This window comes from Oryctolagus cuniculus, chromosome 2 (genome assembly GCF_051225735.1).
Source record: "Oryctolagus cuniculus isolate XC-2025 breed Fujian yellow rabbit chromosome 2, ASM5122573v1, whole genome shotgun sequence".
NCBI lineage: Eukaryota > Metazoa > Chordata > Mammalia > Lagomorpha > Leporidae > Oryctolagus > Oryctolagus cuniculus.
The window spans coordinates 123,205,379-123,227,062 of NC_142868.1; the positions used below are offsets into that span (position 1 = coordinate 123,205,379).

The 21,684-nt window shown below is 40.9% G+C and overlaps 1 protein-coding gene across 1 annotated transcript in view; it reads right to left on the reverse strand.

Annotated features, from left to right (window-relative positions):
- Positions 1–21,684, reverse strand: part of DNAH6 (dynein axonemal heavy chain 6) — a 315,572-nt gene that overhangs the window by 247,316 nt on the left and 46,572 nt on the right. The window contains exons 5-10 of the mRNA XM_008254187.5: positions 13,403–13,670; positions 10,215–10,349; positions 10,007–10,127; positions 9,240–9,369; positions 6,127–6,295; positions 2,631–2,747 (exon numbers count right to left, since the gene is read on the reverse strand). Coding sequence (XP_008252409.3) covers positions 2,631–2,747; positions 6,127–6,295; positions 9,240–9,369; positions 10,007–10,127; positions 10,215–10,349; positions 13,403–13,670 — 940 coding nt within the window. The remainder of the gene's footprint in view (positions 1–2,630; positions 2,748–6,126; positions 6,296–9,239; positions 9,370–10,006; positions 10,128–10,214; positions 10,350–13,402; positions 13,671–21,684) is intronic.

Genomic DNA, 21,684 nt, shown 5'->3' on the forward strand with positions numbered 1-21,684 from the left:
AACAGAGGGAAGGGAGAATCTGGGACAACTCCCAGAATGCTGGCCTGGACCTCCATAAAGTGTCTTTCATTGAGATGGATATGAGGAGGGAAGAGTAAGTTCTGGAAAATGTTGATGAGTTTAATTCATTTCTTAAAAAAAATTTACTTGATAGACAGAGTCACAGAGATATAAGGGGAGAGAGAGAGAGAGAGAGAGAGCGAGAGAGAGAGAGAGAGAGAGAGAGAGAGAGAGAGAATCTTCCATCCATTGGCTCACTCCCCCAGAGGACCACACGCTTCTTCCAGGTCTCCTACTTGGGTGCAGGGGCCCAGAGACTTGGGCCATCTTCTGCTGCTTTATCAGGAGCATTAGCAGGGAGCTGGATGGGAATGGAGTAGCCTGGTCTCAAACCAGCGCCCATATGGGATGCTGGCCTGTGCCGTGGTTTAACCTGCTGCACCACAGTGCTGGCCCCATCATGTTGTTGGATTAGAGATAATTGTAAGCATTCTGGTGGAGATTTTTCAGATGGTTATGACCTATGGTTTAGAAAAATATATTGAATGGAAATACACTCATATATTTATAATACATCATTCTAGAAGTGGTAGTTATAATAATGGGCACAAATAAGAGCACCCAGGAAGAACATACAGGGTGTGAAGAGAATGGAGCCTATAAGAAGAGCAATGATAAAGGGCCAGACAGAAAGAGGCTCTTGGAAAGAAGTCTGAGAAAAGAAGGGTGTTGGTGTAGAAGTAGAGCCAAGAAAAATGAAACCAGATGGAGGAGTCTTTTCCAAGAGGTGAAGCAGAAAACAGAATCAAATGCAATGGGAAGCCTGCCAAACACAACAGGAAAATAGGAATTGAAAAGCACGTATTAAATTAAGTATTAAGAAACTACAGCTAACTTAAACAAGAAGCATGTAAAATGTCATGGCTTAGGTATATAAGCTTCCTTTAGAGTAAGTTCTATATGTGAATGTGTGTTTAAAACAGCCAGATGAGGTAATTAAGACCAATGACCAAAATAATTGTGAAAAAATAGAGAATTTATGAATGATAGTTCTATTTACATGTCTACTGGTTATTTTGAGGTTGGTTGTATGAAGTAAAATCTGACGTTGGAATGTACATGCACACACATACACACACATGTTGATTATGTCTAGAGTATGGTCCTGTATTTCTCATGTGTAGGAATTAACATGAAATGTGGGTCCTATGATAGAAAATGAGTAGAGTATCGAGTTTTTTGAGGCCCAACACTTGGAGGTAAAGAACAGACAACTGCTTGTAGGAGAACTTCCTTGTGTCCTCTGCAGCCCGGGAGCGCCATGAGGTGGACATGAGTCTTGTATCCAGGAGGGGACTCTGAAGTCTAGTGTCTTCATGCTTGGGAGATCCTGAGTGACGTTCCAGCCACAGGGACCTCAGCAGTCTACCTGAAACTGTCAATGTCTTCAAATAAGCTGCTTCATAAGTTACAGAATCACAGACGTCTGGAATAGGAAGCAACCCTGGAATCCATCTGCCTTCTCGTCTCACAAAGTGGAAATGGAACCTCAGACAGGGAAGTGGTTTCCCCAAGGTCAAAACGCTTAATTGCAAAGCCAAGACAAACATCTAGATCTGATTACTAGTGCTTTTGCACCACAGTGTAACAGCTAACAACAGAAAATAAAGACTCTACTTGGCTTGCTAATCTATCCACGTACAAAATGTGGTAGATCGAGTTACAACATGGGTTCCAAGAATCCTGCCCCCGTGTAAATAATCTCCTGCTCTTAAGTATGGTTGGGACCTTGTGAATATGATAGGCGTCACTGTCATGACTAGGTTACGCCATACGGCAAAGATGGGTCATTAAGGTCCTACATCAGTTGATTTTGAATTAATCAAAAGGGTGACTATCCTGGGTATACCTGACTGGAGCAAGAGAACGCCCTTGCAAGAGAGACTGGGTCCTTTCTGAGAGAAATTCTGCAGCAGGTGTGGAAGAAGCAACGGCCACATTGTAATCTGACTTGAGAGCAGGCCGCGTGTCGAGGAACCACAGTGGGCTTCCAGGACCCAGGGATCATCTGCAGCTCACATCTGTCTACTGCTGGAGACAGCTGGGTTCTTACAGCAGCCTGAGGGGACTCAGAGGAGGCTCCTTCTGCAGCTGAGCTGGAGATGAGACCCCAGTCCCAACACAACATGAGCTGCACCCTGGAGATGCCCTGAGGCAGAGGATGAGATGAAGAGCGAGCATCCAGACCCCTGACCCACGGAGCCTGAGATAATCAGCAGTGGCTGCTCTATGCTGCTCACTTTGTGGGCTTTTGTTACAGAGCAGTAGGTAACTGAACCAACCAAATTCTCTCAGGTGCAGGGCACTTTTTAAAGATTTCAAAGGTGGTATTTATAACATTGCTACTTCTTGAAGGGATACCTATAGCCAGTTCTAGGTTTTGTACTGAATGTCTGATCTGCCTGACATTAGAGACAGCTTTCAGCAAGTCTGTAGGCACATGTGCCACCAGGCCACCAAGCAGAGCCGTGCTTTCTCTCTCAGAGAAATGATGACTGCTAAGGGTCAACCAGTTGCTTCACTTTCCAGAACCTAGCTTATCTGTGGACATTACATGAAGAAACACGCACCAGAAAGTCTTCCAAGGATGGCTCAAAGAGTAGAGAATGGACTGTTAGAATCAGTTCTGTGAGAAACATGGGAATGAGAGATTCGTCTTCTTCTTGTTTTTCTATCACAGGGGCTCCCTGAAATAAGCACATTGGCGATGTTATAAAGACACAAGTACTAAGATGTAAATTAAAAAAAAAAAACCTTAAGTTTATACAAATAGTTGAATTAATTACCTTACGGAAAGCCTTTCAAAGAACAGTACCACAGAAAATTTAAAAAAAGGCAAACACTGAAATACTACATAGTAACATAAAAGTTTTCTTTTTGGAAAATCATTAATAAAATGGAAAGGCAAACAATAAACTGGGAAAATATATTGGCAGTATATAAGCCAATACAACATTGGCTATATTTAGGTAGACATATAGTTGACATAGTTAACAGAAATAATACTATCAAACTGCCTAAATAGAAAAGTGTTAAAATAGAAATGCACCTGAAAAATGACAATTTTAAAAATACAAATGACCAATCCACTTCCTCCTTTTTTAGTTCCTTAAAACTGTTTTTCAGTAACATTTACTGAATATTTAATGTGTTCCAGGCACAATGCTAGGTATTCCTGTAATTCCTATACCAGTCATATTAAATGGTAGCATTACCACTCCCATGAGAAAATGTGATCTGGAGAAGATAGAAAATTTTATTCAGGCCACACTGGCTATTATTCAAACTCAGGTCTTTCAGATTTCCATATCTATACTCTTATCCTGGCCCAGGGGTAGCAAATAAAACAATATAGTATTTAGGAGCAGCAATATGATGCTTTGTACTCAACAAACTGACAAAAAAGAAAATGAACAACATCTGCTGAGCATGTGGGCAACTGTGTATCCTCAAATATTGGTAGGAAGGCTGTTAACTGACAAAACTCTAGAGAGTTATACATCAATTACTGATCAAAAGTTAAAAAGTGTTTTCTATTAAAGTGTACATATTTCTGACCCAGTAAGTCTACATTTAGCAATTTTCTCTAAGGAGAAAAATCAGAGATATGTGAAGAATATCTAGAAAAAGATGTTCTTTGCTGTATTATTTTAAGTAGTGAGAAAGTGATCAATAAAAGAAAATGGATTGGGGCCAGCGCTGTGACGCAGTAGGTTAATCCTCCACCTGTGGTGCCAGCATACCCTAGGGGCGCCGGTTCTAGTCCTGGCTGCTCCTCTTCCAATGCAGCTCTCTGCTATGGCCTGGGAAAGCAGTGGAAGAGGGCCAAATACTTGGGCCCCTACACCTGCATGGGACACCAGGAAGAAGCTCTTGGCTCCTGGCTTTGGATCAACGCATCTCCAGCCACTGTGGCCATTTAGGGGGTGAACCAACAGAAGGAAGACCTTTCTTTCTGTCTTTCCCTATCACTGTCTGTAACTCTACCTCTCAAATAAATAAAACCTTTAAAAATTTTTAAAAAAAGAAAATGAATTATATTTCTGTGAGAAATATATTTCTGTGAGAATTATATTTCTGTGAGAAAATATTACATGAGAAAATATTACATGAGAAAAAAATACATGTCGTCTCAAGAGGTTTTTTCACAATACATTCAATGGAAAATGATAAAGCTGTAACTAAATAATGATGTAATTTTCCCCTTGGAAATTGTCTCTGGGTAGCAGAGGATGACTTTATTTGTATATTTCTGTGTTTTTAAAAATTTCTTCACTTAGCCTACATTATTTTATTTTTAAAGATTTATTTATTTATTTGAAAGAGTTACAGAGAGAAGGAGAGACAGAGAGAGAGAAACAGGTCTTCCGTCCACTGGTTCACTCCCCAGTTGGCTGCAATGGTTGAAGCTGAATCAATCTGGAGCCAGGAGCTTCTTCGAGGTTTCCCACGTGGATGCAGGGGCCCAAGGACTTGGGCCATCTTCTACTGCTTTCCTAGGCTGTAGCAGAGAGCTGGATTGGAAGTGGAGCAACCGGGACTTGAACTGGTGCCCATATGGGATGCCGGCACTGCAGGTAGCGGCTTTACCTGCTATGCCGCAGTGCCAGCCCCAGCTTACATTACTTTTATTTTTAAAGGTTAACTTTTTATTTGTTATGTAACATAAACTATAATACCCTTGGGCCACCCTCCACTGCGTTCCCAGGCACATTAGCAGAGAACTGGGTCAGAAGTGGAGCAGCCACTTTTTGCACTGATATGTGTGTTTCTCTGTTCTTCAATATCACTATGTTTGACTACATTATATTCAAATATATGACAACTAACCTACATTACTTTTATAATTATATTACTATTTAAATGTGATAGTCATTGTCACAGGAGGAATCAAATAGGGAGGAGAGAGAGCAATAAAAAAGCAGCATGTGGTTGCAATTAAACTTTTGGAGAAAAGGGATATGGAGGTAAAGAGCTCCAGCTCTGGAATTACACAGTTTTTCCCTGGAGAGGAAGCTGAGATGAGGAGGTAGGAACTTAATGAAACCACATAAGCAGGTCATTCTATGTTTTTAGGTATTCTAGCAAGAAGTCATTATCAAGAATGGAGCTAAGGGAAAGCTTATTGGGAAACTTGGATAGGAGATAGTGTTATTTCTCCTTAAGCTCAGCTAAAATGCCCATTTTTTGTACTATTTTATAACCAGTGTCCCAAACTATGTCTCTAAGATCAGCATTCCCTCCCAAAGGTCACCCAAAACATAAAGATATGCTTCCCTTACTTGCTTATCTCAATAAGCTACTGCTGTATCTTTCTATTATATCATTTTTCCTGATTCTCTGTGTCATTTCATGCCCATTATGACACCCAAACTTCTTGACTTTCAATACTATATACTTAGAATAAGGAATGATACATGGTAGTAGGTACTAAAGAAGTATGTCCAGGACTGGCGCTGTGGCGCAGCGGGTAAAAGCCATGGCCTGCAGCACCGGCATCCCATATGGCCACCAGTTCGAGTCCAGGCTGCTCCAGTTCCAATCCAACTCCCTGCTAATGAACCTGGGAAAGCAGCAGAGGATGGCCTAAGTCCTTGGGCCCCTGCACTCATGTGGGAGACACTGAAGAAGTTCCTAGCTCCAGGCTTCCACCTGGCCCAGCCCCGGCCATTGTGGCCATTTGAAGTGAACCAGGGGACAGATGATCTCTGTCTCTCTCTCTCTCTGTGCCTCCTTCTCCCTGTCTGTAATTCTGCTTTTCAAATAAATAAATAAATCGTAAATTAAAAAAAGATGTACTTCCAAGAATATATGAATGACCTTTAGCAAATTCCTATGAGAGGCAGCAACGTCCTGACAGCACAGTCGGCTCTTACTCTTGCTAGATACTTATTGATAGGATGCTGGCTTTCCTTTGACTGCTACGCACATGCTAGGCTCTGATTAAACTGTGAAGTCATCTAAGTATTTCTCAATATTCCCGTAACAGAAAATCGCATTTATTCGTAGTAAGCGCTCCTCAATATATACTAACCAATGAATATTCTTAATTTTGCCTGAATATACCTTTTTATCAGTGACGTCAGTCTTCTCTTCAGTAATCCATCTCTGAATGACATCTGCTGAAGGTGTTCGCTTTAGCTTGTCAGCAAGATAATTCAAAAGAGAGTTAACAGAATTTACTGTTAGGACGTGCATTGTGTTCTGAATTAGGTAGTCATTTAGACGGATAAAGCTTGAAAAGAAAAAAAAAACACACAGATTCAATTTTCACACTTTTGACAATGACTCTAAAGCAGGTGTTAAAGTATCATACTTCTTCCTGAATTTTCATTTATAGATTATAATATCAGAGACTTATTGTCCACAAGAGTTGTTCTTAGATCTTCTTCCTTTTAAAACACAAACATATTAAAATGTATAGCATACATGTAGCTAGGTGTTCTAACTCATCAATAGGATACTTTTCTTTTTTAAATATTTTATTTATTATTTTATCAATAGGATATGCAATGAGCAATGTAGTTGTTAAGGAAAAGGCACCCAGCTTGTCTTGATAAAGGGTCATAAGATCTTTTTAAGATATTAAATATTGGGGCTGGTGCTGTGGCGTAGCAGGTAAAACTGCTGTCTGCAGTGCTGGCATCCCATATGGGCACTGGTTCAAGCCCCTGCTGCCCCACTTCTGATCTAGCTCTCTGCTAATGCACCAGGGAAAGTAGTCCATGGGGCCCTGCACCCACATGGGTGACCAGAAAGAAGCTCCTGGCTTTGGATCAGCCCAGCTCCAACTCTTGTAGCCATTTGGGGAGTGAACCAGTGAATGGAAGCACGCACTCTCGCTCTCTCTCTCTCTCATCCTGTAATTCTGCCTTTCAAATAAATAAATAAATCTTTTAAAAAATATGTTAAATATTTAAAAAATACATCTGAAACTTGTACTCTAATAGTAAAACTATGAAATATTTTCTTTTTAATATTTTTTATTTATTTATTTGATAGGTAGAGTTATAGACAGTGAGAGAGAGAGAGAGAGAGAAAGGTCTTCCTTCTGTTGGTTCACTCCCCAAATGCACCCTATGGCTGGTGCTGCGCCAATCTGAAGCCAGGAGCCAGGTGATTCTTCCTAGTCTCCCATGCCAGTTCAGGGGCTCAAGCATTTGGGCCATCCTCCACTGCCCTCCCAGGCCACAGCAGAGAGCTGGACTGGAAGAGGAGCAACCGGGACTAGAACCTTGCATGCATATGGGATGCTGGCGCCACGGGCAGAGGATTAACCAAGTGAACCATGGCGCGGCCCCGAAATCTTTGCTTTTGAGTAAATGTTGTTTGACAATATCTGCTAACCCAGAGGTGCAAATTTAATCTTCTTACTTGGGGGCTCAGGATGCAGACCATGTGAGCAAGACAAATAGAGTAACTTTCTATCCTGGTCAAATAGAGCTCCCGGGTCCCTACCACCTTGAGGTCCAGGATGGTGGCCTCAGACATGGCTTCACTGACTCTGGTTGCTACACATTTTCATATATAAACTGGTAAACAGTAGACAGTTGTAAAATTTGTTGCAAGTGGGGCCAGCACTGTGGTATATCGGGTAAAGCCACTGCTTGTGTCTGGCATCTCTTTTGGGTGCCGGTTCAAATCCTGGCCTCTCCACTTCTGATTCAATTCCCTGCTAATGCACCGAGGAAAACAATGGAAAATGGCCCAAGTGCTTGGACCCCTGTACCCACATAGGAGACCCAGAAGAAGCTCCTGGCTCCTGGCTTCCCCCTGGCTCAGCCCTGGATATTGTGGCCATTTGGGAAGTAGTCCAGCAGAGGGAAAATCTCTCTCTCTCTCTCCCTCTTTCTCTATAACTCTGCTTTTCAAATAAATAAAATAAATCTTTTAAAAAATGGTGGAAGTGAGTACTAAGTAACAGTAATCAGTGCTTTCTAGTTCCACAGACAACTTTTCATATGGTGTTTGGTGATTTTGTTTCCAACAGTTATTTTTATTTTTTTCTATTTTTTTAAACTTTTATTTAATAAATATAAATTCCAAGAGTTATTTTTAATCATATGATTTTAGAGTGATGGAAAAATCCAAACCCAGGACAGTCAAAGTTAAGACACCACTGGGTTCCTTGTTGGGTAAGCAAGTGGCAGAGGGAATGCTAATGAGGAAGATATCCCTACCTTCCCTGATTCTCAGCTGCAAAGCCCACCTTAGGGTTAGGGTGGAGCATTGAGTGGTTCTAAGGTTGAGTATAGTTCTCTAGTGATCAAAAAGTTGGGCAGCCCTCCAACACTATACGAGGGACTCCATAAATCTGTGTGCCTGACTTCTCCTTACCATAGGCAGCTCTATTTAATGGTCTCTGTGTTCCAGGCTGGGCTGGAGAAAAACAGAGCCATAGAGATGGGAGGGGGGCTCTTGGCTCTGGACTTACTCTCCGGCTTCTACCAACCAACTTACTCCAGGAATTGCTCTGCTGGGTGGGACCTGGAGAAACAGGCTCATGAACATGCACTCAGGTCAGCATATCCCCCAAATTCATCTTCACTATCAATGAACCCTCCTTAAAGGGTTTAATTTTTTTAATCAAATGACATATAATTATTTATTTTTAAACATTTAGTTTATTTATTTGAAAGTCAGAGTTACACAGAGAGGGAGGGAGGGACAAGCACATACACACACACACACACAAATATCGCTCGATCTTCCATTTGCTGGTTTTCTTCCCAAATGGCTACAAGGACAAGGGCTAGATCAGGTTGGAGCCAGGAGCTAGGAATTTCATCTGGGTCTCTCATATGGGTGACAGAGCCTTAAACACTTGGGCTATCTTCTACTGAATTCCCAGGAAAAGTAGCAGGGAGCTGGAATGGAAGTGGAGCAGCTGGGACTTGAACTGGCACTCATGTGTTGCCAGCATTGCAAGTGGTGTCTTAACCCTCTGTACCACCATGTCGGCCCCAGAGACATCATTTATTTATTAAAAGGAATTATATTTTTTATTTTTTCAATGTATATATCTAAAGTATACAACATGATGTTCTGACATATACAATGAAATGATTATTCCAGTAATGCAAATTAACATATCTACCACCTTCCAGGGGTCAAGTTTTAACAAAACATGAGCAGGACACATGCCCTAATTTTTCTGAAAAGAAAGAATAATCATTTACCACGTTAGCCTCATGCAATGATGTCTTTTGCTGGCCTGTTCTGTGTATGTCATTTTCTCAGATTCTCCATAAGTAGGCAATTCAACTGGGGTTTCATGGAAGTGTCTACCATCTGGTAACTTACAATAATCTAAGGACAACAGAAGATGCAACAACATGAATTTCTGTTTAAGAATTCTTTTTATCAGTGTGGATTCAAAGAAAAGAGAAGTAAAATTCAAATACAAAATTGTCTGGGCCATGAAGCATTTCAAACACCAGCACGTAGAGTCCAGTTATTCGAAAGACTTCCATATCAAAGGTTTTCAACTCAACAAAGGACTGTAGATAGTTTATTAGGACTTGATCTTTATACCGTGCTATCTCTTTCCTAGGAATATTTTGCTTTCCTTTCCACTTTGCATGTCAATAATTCTTGAGAGTTCGTGGCAACTGGGCCAGTCCTGAGATCCGCCTAATCTCCTAATTGTAACAAAACCTACTGCAGCAAGTTGAAAGCTCTGAGTCTCCTCTAAAATGCTTAAAATTGAGCAAAATTCTGTATCCAGTTTAAAAATGTTATACACAAGAAAGATTAATGTGAGAAAAATGCAGTAAATGATGTTTTCCCTCCTTCTGCAAAACAAAAATTTATAACATTGCAAGCAAAAGTTTGCAGGAATTGAAAAATAGGATCATTATTTTAGGTGTAAAATGTAGAATAAAAAGGAGCTGATGTTTTAGAAAGCTGCTACTTCTGACATGCCGAGGTTCTTTCCTCTCCATACCCTCAAGAGATTTAAATGTGCAGTCGTCAGGAATAAATCCCACGGCGCGCAAGGCACATCGACAAGCCTTCCTGACCACGTCTTTGGCCTCATTCCGAAATTCTTCTAAGCGCTCTGTCACCTGAATATTGATGAAGATGTATAATTAATGACACTAAAGTAGTAATAGGAAAACTATACCTTGAGCCTTATAAAAAAAACTCCTTACCTCTGCCAGTCTTATGACTTGTGCAGCCTTAAATTCCTGCAGGGTGTAGGTGTGACATTTTTCAATATAACAAAGTCCCATAAAACTCAATTGATAACACAGGTCATTTATTTTAAGAAGAGCTGGTCGCAAATACTGAATGAAAAACAGGAATTCATTGTTACTTAGTAAAAAAAAAAGAAATCCTGTATTTAAAAGTATAAAAATATTTGGAAAGCAAAAATGGTTATTAACAACAATAAAAAGCTAAAGTTACAACTATAAAACCCATAGATTAAATAAGAACACTTCTGAAACTTTTTCCTTACAGTATTCTTTAAATTATCAGATTTAATTTGTCTGAATTTCCTGTTTGTTTTGCAAAGACATACATTGGAATGAAATTTAGTGTGAGGAACAGAAGCCTGGGCAATGTCTTAATATCTTTAGGTTTGACTAATGACTTTGACTGCTAAAAGATTCTTCATGTTACCTTGAGTAGCATATAATGTCCAGTCCTAATAATAATAGAAGGGCCCATGCATTAATCTAAAAGGCTATGACAAAGAGCAAAGCCAAAACTAACTTTGTATTTCCAGTGGCTCTGGAAGACTGTTCTCAAAATGTTAAACATGGAGTTAGCAATGACCCAGCAGTTCTGCTTCTAGATATAAGCTTAAGAGAAATGAAAACATATGTCCAGACAAAAACTTGTACATCAATGTTTGTAACAGCATTATTTTTAATGCTCAAAAGTTAAAGCAACCCAAATATACATTAACAGATGGGTAGATAAATAAAATAGGTATATCCATACAAAGAAATATAATCCACCGTTGAAAAGAAATGTTATGCTACAACATAGATTAATCATGGAAACACTATATCAAGTAAAAATGTCCATCACAAAGAAACATATTTATGATCACGTTTGTAAAAAATGTACAGAAAAGGCAGTCTATGGAGGCAGCAAGCAGATGTACAGTTGCCTAGAACTGGGAAGAGAACACGGGATTTAGGGAGAAATAGAAATTACTAATGGTTATTGGCTTTTCTTTCTGGAATGATAGATATGTTTTAAAATTGACCATGGGGTGGCTAGCACTGTGGAGCAGCAGGTTAAAGCCTCGGCCTGCAGTGCTGGCATCCCAAATGGGCACCAGTTCAACTCCTGGCTGCTCCACTTCCAATCCAGCTCTCTGCTATGGCCTGGGAAAGCAGTAAGTGATGGCCCAAGTCCTTGGGCCCCTGCACCCACATGGGAGACCTGGAAAAAGCTCCTGGCTCCTGGCTTCGGATCAGCTCAGCCCTGGCCAATGTGGCCATATGGGGACTGAACCAGAGGATGGAAGAACTCTCTCTCTGGCTCTACCTCTATTTGTAACTCTGTCTATCAAATAAACAAAATAAATCTTTAAAAAAGGCAAACAAAAAAATTGACCATGGGAATAGTTGATAAATTAGATGACTGTACTAAAAATTATTGAACTGAATACTTTAGATGGGTGTATTATACACTATGTAAATTTTATATTGGTAAAGTTGTTATAAAGAAAACGCAGGCATAGGTGCTGTCAAGGTTACTTTTTTAAAAATTACCAAAAATGTTGTTTTCTTCCTTCTTGCTCTAGAGGAATATGTCAGCCTAGCTAACTAATTACAAAAATAAAGCTAGTGGGGTCGGTACTGTGGCACAATGAGTTAACGCCCTGGCCTGAAGCACCGGCATCCCATATGGGCGCTGGTTCTAGTCCTGGCTGATCCTCTTCCAATCCAGCTCTCTGCTATGGCCTGGGAAAGCAGTAGAAGATGGCCCAAGACCTTGGGCCCCTGCACCTGCATGGGAGACCTGGAAGAAGCTCCTGGCTCCTGGCTTCATATCGGCGCAGCTCCAGCCGTTGTGGCCAAATTGGGGAGTAAACCATCGGATGGAAGACCTCTCTCTCTCTCTCTGCCTCTCCTCTCTCTGTGTAACTCTGACTTTAAAATAAAATAAATCTTTAAAAAAATAAAGCTAGTATGAAGTGTATGGGTTAGTATGTAATTCATTTTAAAATCAACGCAATGGGTCTGTTATTTAGATCAATCCTGGCTTAAAAGGATGAGAACTTTATTGCCAGTGAGGACTGAAGAGCCAAACCACCACTGGTAGGAACAGCAGACAGAGGAAACAATAACTCTCAGCACATAAAATAAGAGATTATGCCTTGAGGATTGAGAGATGTAATTTTACAGACCAACCTTGGAAGAACTATGCTTAGTTACAAAGTTAGGATATTTGTAGTGTTCAAGATGTGGTAAAAGATGAAAGGTAGTAAAGTAGCTTCCAATGACTGATGGACTTAATGAAATTAGAGGCCTAGGCATTGGGTTTGATGCCACAAAAGGACTGCAGTGTTTTCCCACAGCTCAGAGTGCTTGATGGCAAGGATGACTTGCAATGGTATATCATGTGTGTTTGTTTTGGTCTGATATCTATGTTAGCCATAGTCCTTGTATGTTCCTTTGCTGTATGACTGACATGTTGATAAGAGTCTTTCAGATTACCTCACACAAGATGAAAGAAATGACCTGTGAAAAAGCAAGCCTGAGGCTTCTAACCTGCACAGTGGTGATGCAGTATCACCTGAGCACTCAGCATTCTGAACCTAACAGTAATGATCACTTCAGTTCTCGCCCAGGGGACAAGCAGAAAACTTCTAATGCGAATTGAAATTCAATATAGAGTTCAAATATGTCCTCACACCCTTACACAGTTCCTCTTCCATAGTTATTGTTTAAAGTGAATTTTAATATTTTTCCCTACAGTGGATCCACATATGATATATTAGGAGGTGCTGCTAATGAAAACAAGCCCCGATTATTCTGTACCATAAAGTACAGATTGTCTAAGATGAGGGGGAAGAACCAGGCTTCATCAGCTTACTATGCTCAGAATAATACACACAACTTTCCTGACCAACAAAAAAAAGCATCTGGAATCCAAAATCTCCTCTTAAAAAAATTTTGCATTTTGCAACTCTAGTTAAAAATGTAGAAATGTCACTAGAGTGCCTGACTTCTAAATGACAAGACAGGAAGAAAACTGCTAATTCTCTTAAAGAGATAGAATGTTCTATTTCAGGGAAAGTCTATTTCAACACCTGTAATATATTCACATGTTCTTTTTCTCTAAATAATTCACTTACATATGATTAATAAATACGTACAGGATTAACAATGAACAAATTTTTCCGTAGAGATTTTCGACATCCAGTGATTTTCTTAGTGCGGACATTCTTCTTCCATACGTTAAAAGCTTTCCACTTCCGGAAGAGTGAAAATATGGGAATCTTAGTGAGTTCTCTGTGATACAGATATTCCTGCTCCCACCGATCGATTTCAATAAATTCGATGTCGTCATTATAAATGTGTGTTACCGCCATTTTGCTAATAGTGTAGTAGTCATTTTTATTGATATTCTCATAAGCTACAACTCTATGGACAAATAAAAATTGGAACAAGTTAATAAAATATTTAATAAAAATTAAGTAATTGTATTACTCTGTTGTAAACAGATAAAATGCTTTTAGAGAAATATTATTTAAACTTTCAAAAATTTTAATAAACTACTTTTAGGTTAAGTAAGCTACTCAAGAAAAAGGGAGGCAGACAATTGTAAAGAACACTTGGACTTAAAGAGATTCCACACCTGGCAATGTGTTGGATCATTATATTTACAAGACTTTTATAAAAGAACAAATTAGTTATAGATTTTTTAAAACATAATAGTCCCTTATGACAATCATGTTAAACTAAGTTTCTATTTATTATTAGCTCTTAGAAACTACTCAGTAATATAGAATTATGAGAAAGATCAAAAGAGGAAAACAACATTGGAACCAAGACTCAGATTAAGCTAAAATATGTCCAGTTTATAGCATAAAAAATAATTCTTTAGAAATTGTTGAGTTCAACATAGCTCTTTTTCAACAGCCGTCAAAGGCATTCTTCCACTGTATGAGTAACAGGAAATGTGATTACATAAAGAAAAAAAGCAAGAATGGGATTAAAGCAGATGTGGGCATCAGGAGAAGAAAACAGGGTCATGATGAGAACAGAAAGGACTGATTCTTTAAAGCTTCTTAAAGAATTTGCCTGGGGCCGGTGCTGTGACGTAGTAGATAAAGTCGCCGCTTGCGGTGCTGGCATCCCATATGGGCACCAGTTTGAGTCCTGGCTACTCCACTTCTGATTCAGCTCTCTACTGTGGCCTGGGAAGCAGCAGAAGATGACCCAAGTCCTTGGGCCCCTGCACCCACATGGGAGACCTGGAAGAAGCTCCTGGCTCCTAGCTTCGTATCGGCATAGCTCTAGCCAATGTGGCCAATTGGAGAGTGAACCAGCGGATGGAAGACCTATCTCTGCCTTCCCTCTCTCTGTGTAACTCTGACTTTCAAATAAATAAACAAATCTTTAAAAAAAAGAATTTGCCACAGCACAAAAATATTTTCTAGAATTTTAGCTGTAACATTAGAAATTTTGTATGTAACATTCAATAATAGAACAAGTGTGAAACACAATATAGGGCCCTATTAAAATATATTTAGGGATCATGAAACTCTGTGACAACTTATAATAAGATAAAACTTGGGAACAAATAAAAAAATTCCAAACTGTTTCTATTTTTTTTTTTTTTTTGACAGGCAGAGTTAGTGAGACAGAGAGAGACAGAGAGAAAGGTCTTCCTTCCGTTGGTTCACCCCCAAATGGCTGCTACGATCACGCCGACCTGAAGCCAGGAGCCAGGTGCTTCCTCCCTGGTCTCCCATGCGGGTACAGGGCCCAAGCACTTGGGCCATCCTCCACTGCCTTCCTGGGCCACAGCAGAGCGCTGGACTGGAAGAGGAGCAACCGGGACAGAATCCAGCTCCCCAGCCGGTGCCGCAAGGCAGAGGATTAGCCAAGTGAGCTGCGGTGCCTCTATGTTTCTTTTTTTAAAGATTTATTTATTTATTTGAAAGTCAGAGTTACACAGAGAGAAGGAGAGGCAGAGAGAAAGAGAGCGCATCCATCTGCTGGTTCACTCCCCAGATGGCTGCAGCAGCCGGAGCTGTGCCGATTTCAGAGCTAGGAGCTTCCTCTGGGTCTCCCATGTGGGTGCAGGGGACCAAAGACTTGGGTCATCTTCTACTGCTTTCCCAGGCCACAGCAGAGAGCTGGATCGGAAGTGCAGCACCAGGACTTGAACTGGCACCCACAGGGGATGCCGGCTCAACAGACAGAGGCTTTACCTGCTATGCCACAGCGCTGACCCCCAAACTGTTTCTATGTTAAAACCATGCAAAAAATAATGTGTGCTAGAAAAAGGTTAGATAGAACACACCAGTGAAAATCAACTGTTTCCCATGTCTGTGTTTTCTGGTTCTTGGCTCTGCATTTTGAACCTGGAGGCCATGACCCTAGCATAAACTTCAGGTCAGCTGAGAAATCTTTGCTTGTGTTGTGTATAAACAAATTCATGTACCAATATGGTTTGCTTTTAAAAGATTTTTAAAAATCTCATATATTTTGGGTCTGTTAATCAAAAAGCAAAGAATCATGGCATAAATCATTTTTAGTTTTGAATAAGGGGTTGGTGTTGTGGCATGACAGGTAAAACCACTGCCTCCAATGTTGGCATCCCATATGAATGTTGGTTCAAGTCCTAGCTGCTCCACTTCCAATCCAGTTCCATGCTAATGGCCTGGGAAAAGCAGTGGAACATGGCCCAAGTGATGGGACTGGTCACCCACATAGGATTGTGAAGTGTCCCCAGGCTCCCAACACATCACAGGCTCTGGGGCTCACACTGCCTAGGCAGAGCACCCACAGGCGTTGTCTCTGAGAGTGTCTCTGTAACTCTGTGGATGGGACACACTAGTGGTGCAGGGCAGAGCGGATCCTAGGCATCCTGTGACTGTGGGAGGCTTGCGTGATGAGCTTGTGGGGACACAGTGACTTCAGGAGAGGACACAGATGGCTTCTGGGTCTCTGGGCAATCACTGGGAATGGCTCCACATGCTAATAGCTCCCTGATTGCCTTCGGTGGGTAGTTGCAACAAGATCCATGCTCACGCTGAGGACTGCACTGATCCTTTGTGTGATTATTACAGCAGCGTGGATGAGTATTGTACCCACTGTGGGCTAACACCAGGCAGGGCATTGCTCATTTGGAAGAGAGGAGGTGAGGGAGTGACTATGCCAACAGAACTGATCAAATTTTCCCTACGGATAAAAGAGATCTACCACGCTCAACTTGGGTTACATCCTCAATACCTTCCTCAACCTCTTCATCTTTGCTAGGAATATTTAAGTGTTGTTGTGTTCCTTTGGGAGGGTTGTCATGTTGTCTTCCTTATTCTTGTTTCTTGAATTTCTACATTTAATTTTAGGCATTTTTGGAGATACTTGGTTTTTTCCCTCTGATGGCTTTTATCTTCAGCCTATGCCTCTGTGGCACAGCTCTTTCATGAATACACAGAGGTGTGTACTGGGTGTGGCAGGGAGCTCTGTTCAGTGCTCCAGAGTGGGAAAGGGGAGGGTTACGGGTGGGAGGGACGTTATAGGGGGGAAGCCATTGTAATCTATAAGCTGTACTTTGGAAATTTATATTCATTAAATAAAAGTTAAAAAAAAAGAATTAATCATAGGATTACTCAGAAGCAATTAGAAGCACATCCACAAATTAAAGAAATACAAACATGACATGAAAAAAATTTTTCCCATGAAATTAAGATTTTAAAAAGAAATCAAAATGAAATATTATAAATGAAGAATTCAATAGATCAAATAAAAAATGCAGTGGAAAGCCTGAAAACAGATGTGGCGAAGCAGAAGAAAGGATATCTGAGCTAGAAGACACATCTTTGGAAATTTTTCAGAGTGACAAAAAAAAAAAAAAAGGAAATCAGAAAAATTAAAAACAGTGTCAGAGATTTATAGGATACTATCAAACAACCCATAATATGGGTGCATAGGAGTTCCTGAAGGCATGGAAAGAGAATGGATTAGAAGGCCTGTTTATGTGAAATATTTACAGAATACATTCCCAATTTAGAGAAAGAAAGGGACATCCATGTACAGGAAGCACATAGAACTCTAAACAGACATGACCAGAAGAGATCTTCACCATGACGCATTGTAGTTGACCAAATGTTCCACAGTAAAACATACAGAGAAGATTTCAAAATGGGCACAAGAGAAACATTAGATCGCTTTCTAATCGCTTTCCAGTTAGACTCAAAGCTGACTTATTATCTAAAACTCCGCAAGCTAGAAGAGAATGGTGAGACACAGCTCAAGTATTCAGAAAAGAAAACCTGCCACCCCAGAATTCTGTACCATACAAAGCTCTCATTTGTGAATGAAGGTTGAAGACTTTCCACAACAAACAGAAATTCAAGATTTTGTCACCACTCGTTCAGCCTTACAAAACATGCTTAAAGATGTGCTACACGCAGAAACACAGAAAAAGTCATCACTATGAAATGCAGAAAATGCAGAAAATCTCTCAGTGAAGGAAAAAAGGAAATCCAAAATATATAATAGGAATATTTATGAAAAATGGCAGGGCCAAGTCATTACTTTTCAATAGTAACCTTGAATTTAAATAGGCTCAACTCTTGTGTTAAAGGATATAGGCTGGCTGAATGGATTAAAAAACAAAACTCATCTGTTTGTTGCCTACAAGAAACACATCTCACCAACAGATACCTGTAGACTGAAAGTGAAAGGATGGAAAAAGGTATTCTGTGCTATGGAAACCAAAAAAGAGCTGGTATGGCCATCCTAATATCAGACAAATTAAGACTTTAACACAAAAACAGTTAAAAGAGACAGGGCACTATGTAATAATTAAGGGATCAATTCAACAGGAAGATGTGACTATAATAAATATATATGCATCCAATGACTGGGCACCTGGCTATTTTAAAGAAATGTTAAGGGATCTAAAGGGAGACATAGACTCCAATACAATAGTAATGGAGGAGCCAGGCGCTTCTTCCAGCATGGCTGCATCACTTTCAGCAATGGACAGATCAACCTGACAGAAAATCAGCAAACAACGCAGTTAAGCAATGGGGGCTGGTGCTGTGGAAGATAGGTTAATCCTCTGCCTGCAGCGTGGGCATCCCATATGGGTGCTGGTTCTAGTCCCGGTTGCTCCTCTTCTGATTCAGCACACTGCTATGACTTGGGAAATCAGCAGCAGATGGCGCAAGTCCTTGGGTGCCTGCACCTGTGTGGGAGACCTGGAAGAAGCGCCTGGCTCCTGGCTTTGGATTAGCCCAGCTCTGAGCCCTTGCAGCCATTTGGAGAGTGAACCAGTAGATGAAGACCTTTCTCTCTGTCTCTCCCTCTCACTGTCTGTAACTCGACCTCTCAAATAAATAAATAAATAAAATCTTTAAAAAAAAAAAAAGCATTTTTCAAAAAAGGGAATGCAAACGGCCAAGACACATGAAAAAATGCTCAAGATCCCTAGCTGTCAGAGAAATGCAGATTAAAACCGAAATGAAGTGCATCCACCCCAGTTAGAAAGGCTTTCATACAGAAATCAACAACAAATACTAGCAAGGAAAAGGTATAAAAGATCCACTGTTGGTGGGAATGTAAACTGGTGTACCCACTATGGAAGACAGTATGGAGATACCTCAGAAAGCTGCATATGGACCAGCCATCCCACTCATGGGAATTTACCCAAACAAAATGAAATCAGCAGATGAAAGAGTTATGTTGGAGTGATTTTCTCCCAAATGTGAAACTTACAACTTGCCATCAAGCCAACCTAAAAACCAGGACAGCTGACTGTGGCCCTGGCACATATCTAGAAAGCTTGCGCTACATGCTTTATCTGCTTCTGACAGCAAAGGTGATCCATGACGTTGACTTGTTGATGATCGGTGACAGTGGGAAACCCCTCCCACTTATATTTTTTTTTCTGCCAATTCAAGATCTTTATTCTTAAGCCCCTAAACATTTTCCTTCTCTACACATCTTAACTCTGTTTCTAAAAAAACAATTTACTTATTTGAAAGTTGGAGTTAGAGAGAAAGAGAGAGAGGGAGAGCTTCCATAAGCTGGTCTACTCTCCAAATGGCTACAATAGCCAGCTATGGGCCAGGCTGAAGCCAGGAGCTTCATCTGGGTCTCTCATGGGGCTGGCAGGGGTCCAAGTACATGGGCCATCCTCTACTGTTTTTCCCAGGCTATTAGCAGGGAGCTGGATCAGAAGTGGAAGAGCTGGGACATGACCTGGCACACATATGAGATGTCAGCATCGCAAAAGGTGGCTTTAGTTGCTACGCCACAACTCCGCCCCCTGTATCTTTACTTTCATACAGCAAATGAATACATGGGAGTCTTTTTTGAAGATTGGATCACCAGCATCAAAATACTTGGGGTGCTCATTAAGAATCTAGATTTCTGAGCTGAATGCAGAATCAGAATCTTTGTGTATTCCAAGACTCTAGATTAACCACTGTTTGGGTGATCCTGGTTTGTAGTATTTGTGAACTACTGAATTCAGATTGAAAATATATCCACTATATGGGACAAAGGCAAGGTAAGCTCTCTCTGGTACCTTCACCTGAGAAATCAACCTACTGTGTTTGCCCTCCTGAGTGTATCCCTCATGTTCTCTCCTAGCCTTTTATCTACATTTAGTCTGCATGCAAAGATCTGCAGAACTTCCTGTCAGCTTGTAGAAAGCATTTTCTTGGACCTTCTGCCCATGTATCTTAAAATCTCAGATCGTCTTCCTCTCTCCACCTTCCTTCATAATGGATTACAGATCAGAAGTGGAAGAGCTGGGACATGACCCGGCACACATATGAGATGTCAGCATCACAAAAGGTGGCTTTAGTTCATCCCATCCTTCTTATAGTTCCTGAAAACTGGCTTTGGTCCTCGTGGCTCAAAGGAAATTTCTCTTGCTAAGCTCATCAGGGACTTCCTTCCAGCCTAATCCAGTTGGTAGGTGGAAGGAGTAGCAAAGTCACAAAAGCTTGGCAAATGTCAAGAGGGTGTATGCACAGTTCTCTGTAATCCTATTCTATTTTTTAAAGATTTATTTGAAAGTCAGAGTTAGAGAGAGAGAGAGAGAGAGAGAGATCGATCTTCCATCCACTGGTTCACTCCCCAAATGGCCACAATGGCTGGAACTGCGCTGATCCGAAGCCAGACCAGACCTAGAGCTTCTTCCAGGTCTCCCATACGGGTGCAGGGGCCCAAGGACTTGGGCCATCTTCCACTGCTTTCCCAGGCCATAGCAGAGAGCTGGATCAGAAGTGGAGCAGCCAGGACTTGAATCGGCACTCATCTGGATGCCAGCACTGCAGGCGGCAGCTTTACCCGCTATGCCACAGCGCCGGCCCCAAGTAATCCTGTTCTCTTCAGACTTCCCAGTTTGTTGCTGAGGACTCACTCTCCAAGTCTGCTGCTTGGATTTCTGTGCTCTGCTCTGTATGCCCTGCCTTGGAGCCTTCAGCCTTTTCAGGAGCTAAACCCTGACTCCCACCACGAACACTGTCCACTCAACATTTCTCAGCAGTCAGGGGTCAAAAGTCAGCTGCCTCCTGGATAATTGTTTTGGATGATTGTTCTGCTAAGGTCTTTCTTGGGGTGAGATAATCAGAAAAAAATCGATGTCTTTTAAGGCCTAGAAAGAGAAATTTTTAAAAATTCAAGCATAATATTCCTACACTGCTGATAAAGATGGCTTTGTGATCCTGTTGACTAAACAGAGGTCCTTTGATGGTTAACTGATCATGCTGAGATGAAAAAATGGACTAAATTTGCATTTTACTGTGCTCCACTATCTCACAAATCTAGACAATATATCTGTAGGGTTTTCTTGTTTAGTTCAGAATCAAGGGGTTCCTGTCAAATTATTTTGCTGTAGAATTGATCTCTGTCCATCTGAAATAAAACTTGGACTTCAGGGCTCCTGTTAATCTTTAGAAGTTGTGTGTCTTATCTGAGAGGATCATGGAGAAAATTGCAGGGTCCTTGTGGTAGATCATAAATTGTCCTATTATTGTTCATTTCAGATATAACTGGAAGTGAACCTTCCAAAACTCTAAAGAAAAAAAAAAAGATTTCTCCTGCTAGGATTGTTTGCTTTTTCCAAAACAATAACATCTCGATGTGATCTATTATTTCACATAGCAGCACTATCCACTACACCCTGCAGTGACTGGAAATGCTTCTGTTCATCTTGAAACCAGTCTACCAGGTTAATATCGCAGAAACATGGTTTGCCTCATGAGACCCTTCTTAAGAACTCTGCATAGTCTCTAGTGCTCATGTCATGAAATCCAGAGTATTCCGAAAGGTGTTTGTGGCACTTTCCTCTTGCTTCAGATAAGCTCCTTTTCTGTCTATAAAAGTCACACTTTTTTGGGAGTGGGCGCTGTGGTACAGCGGGCTCAGCCTCCACTTGGGATGCCTGCATCCCATGCTGGAATGC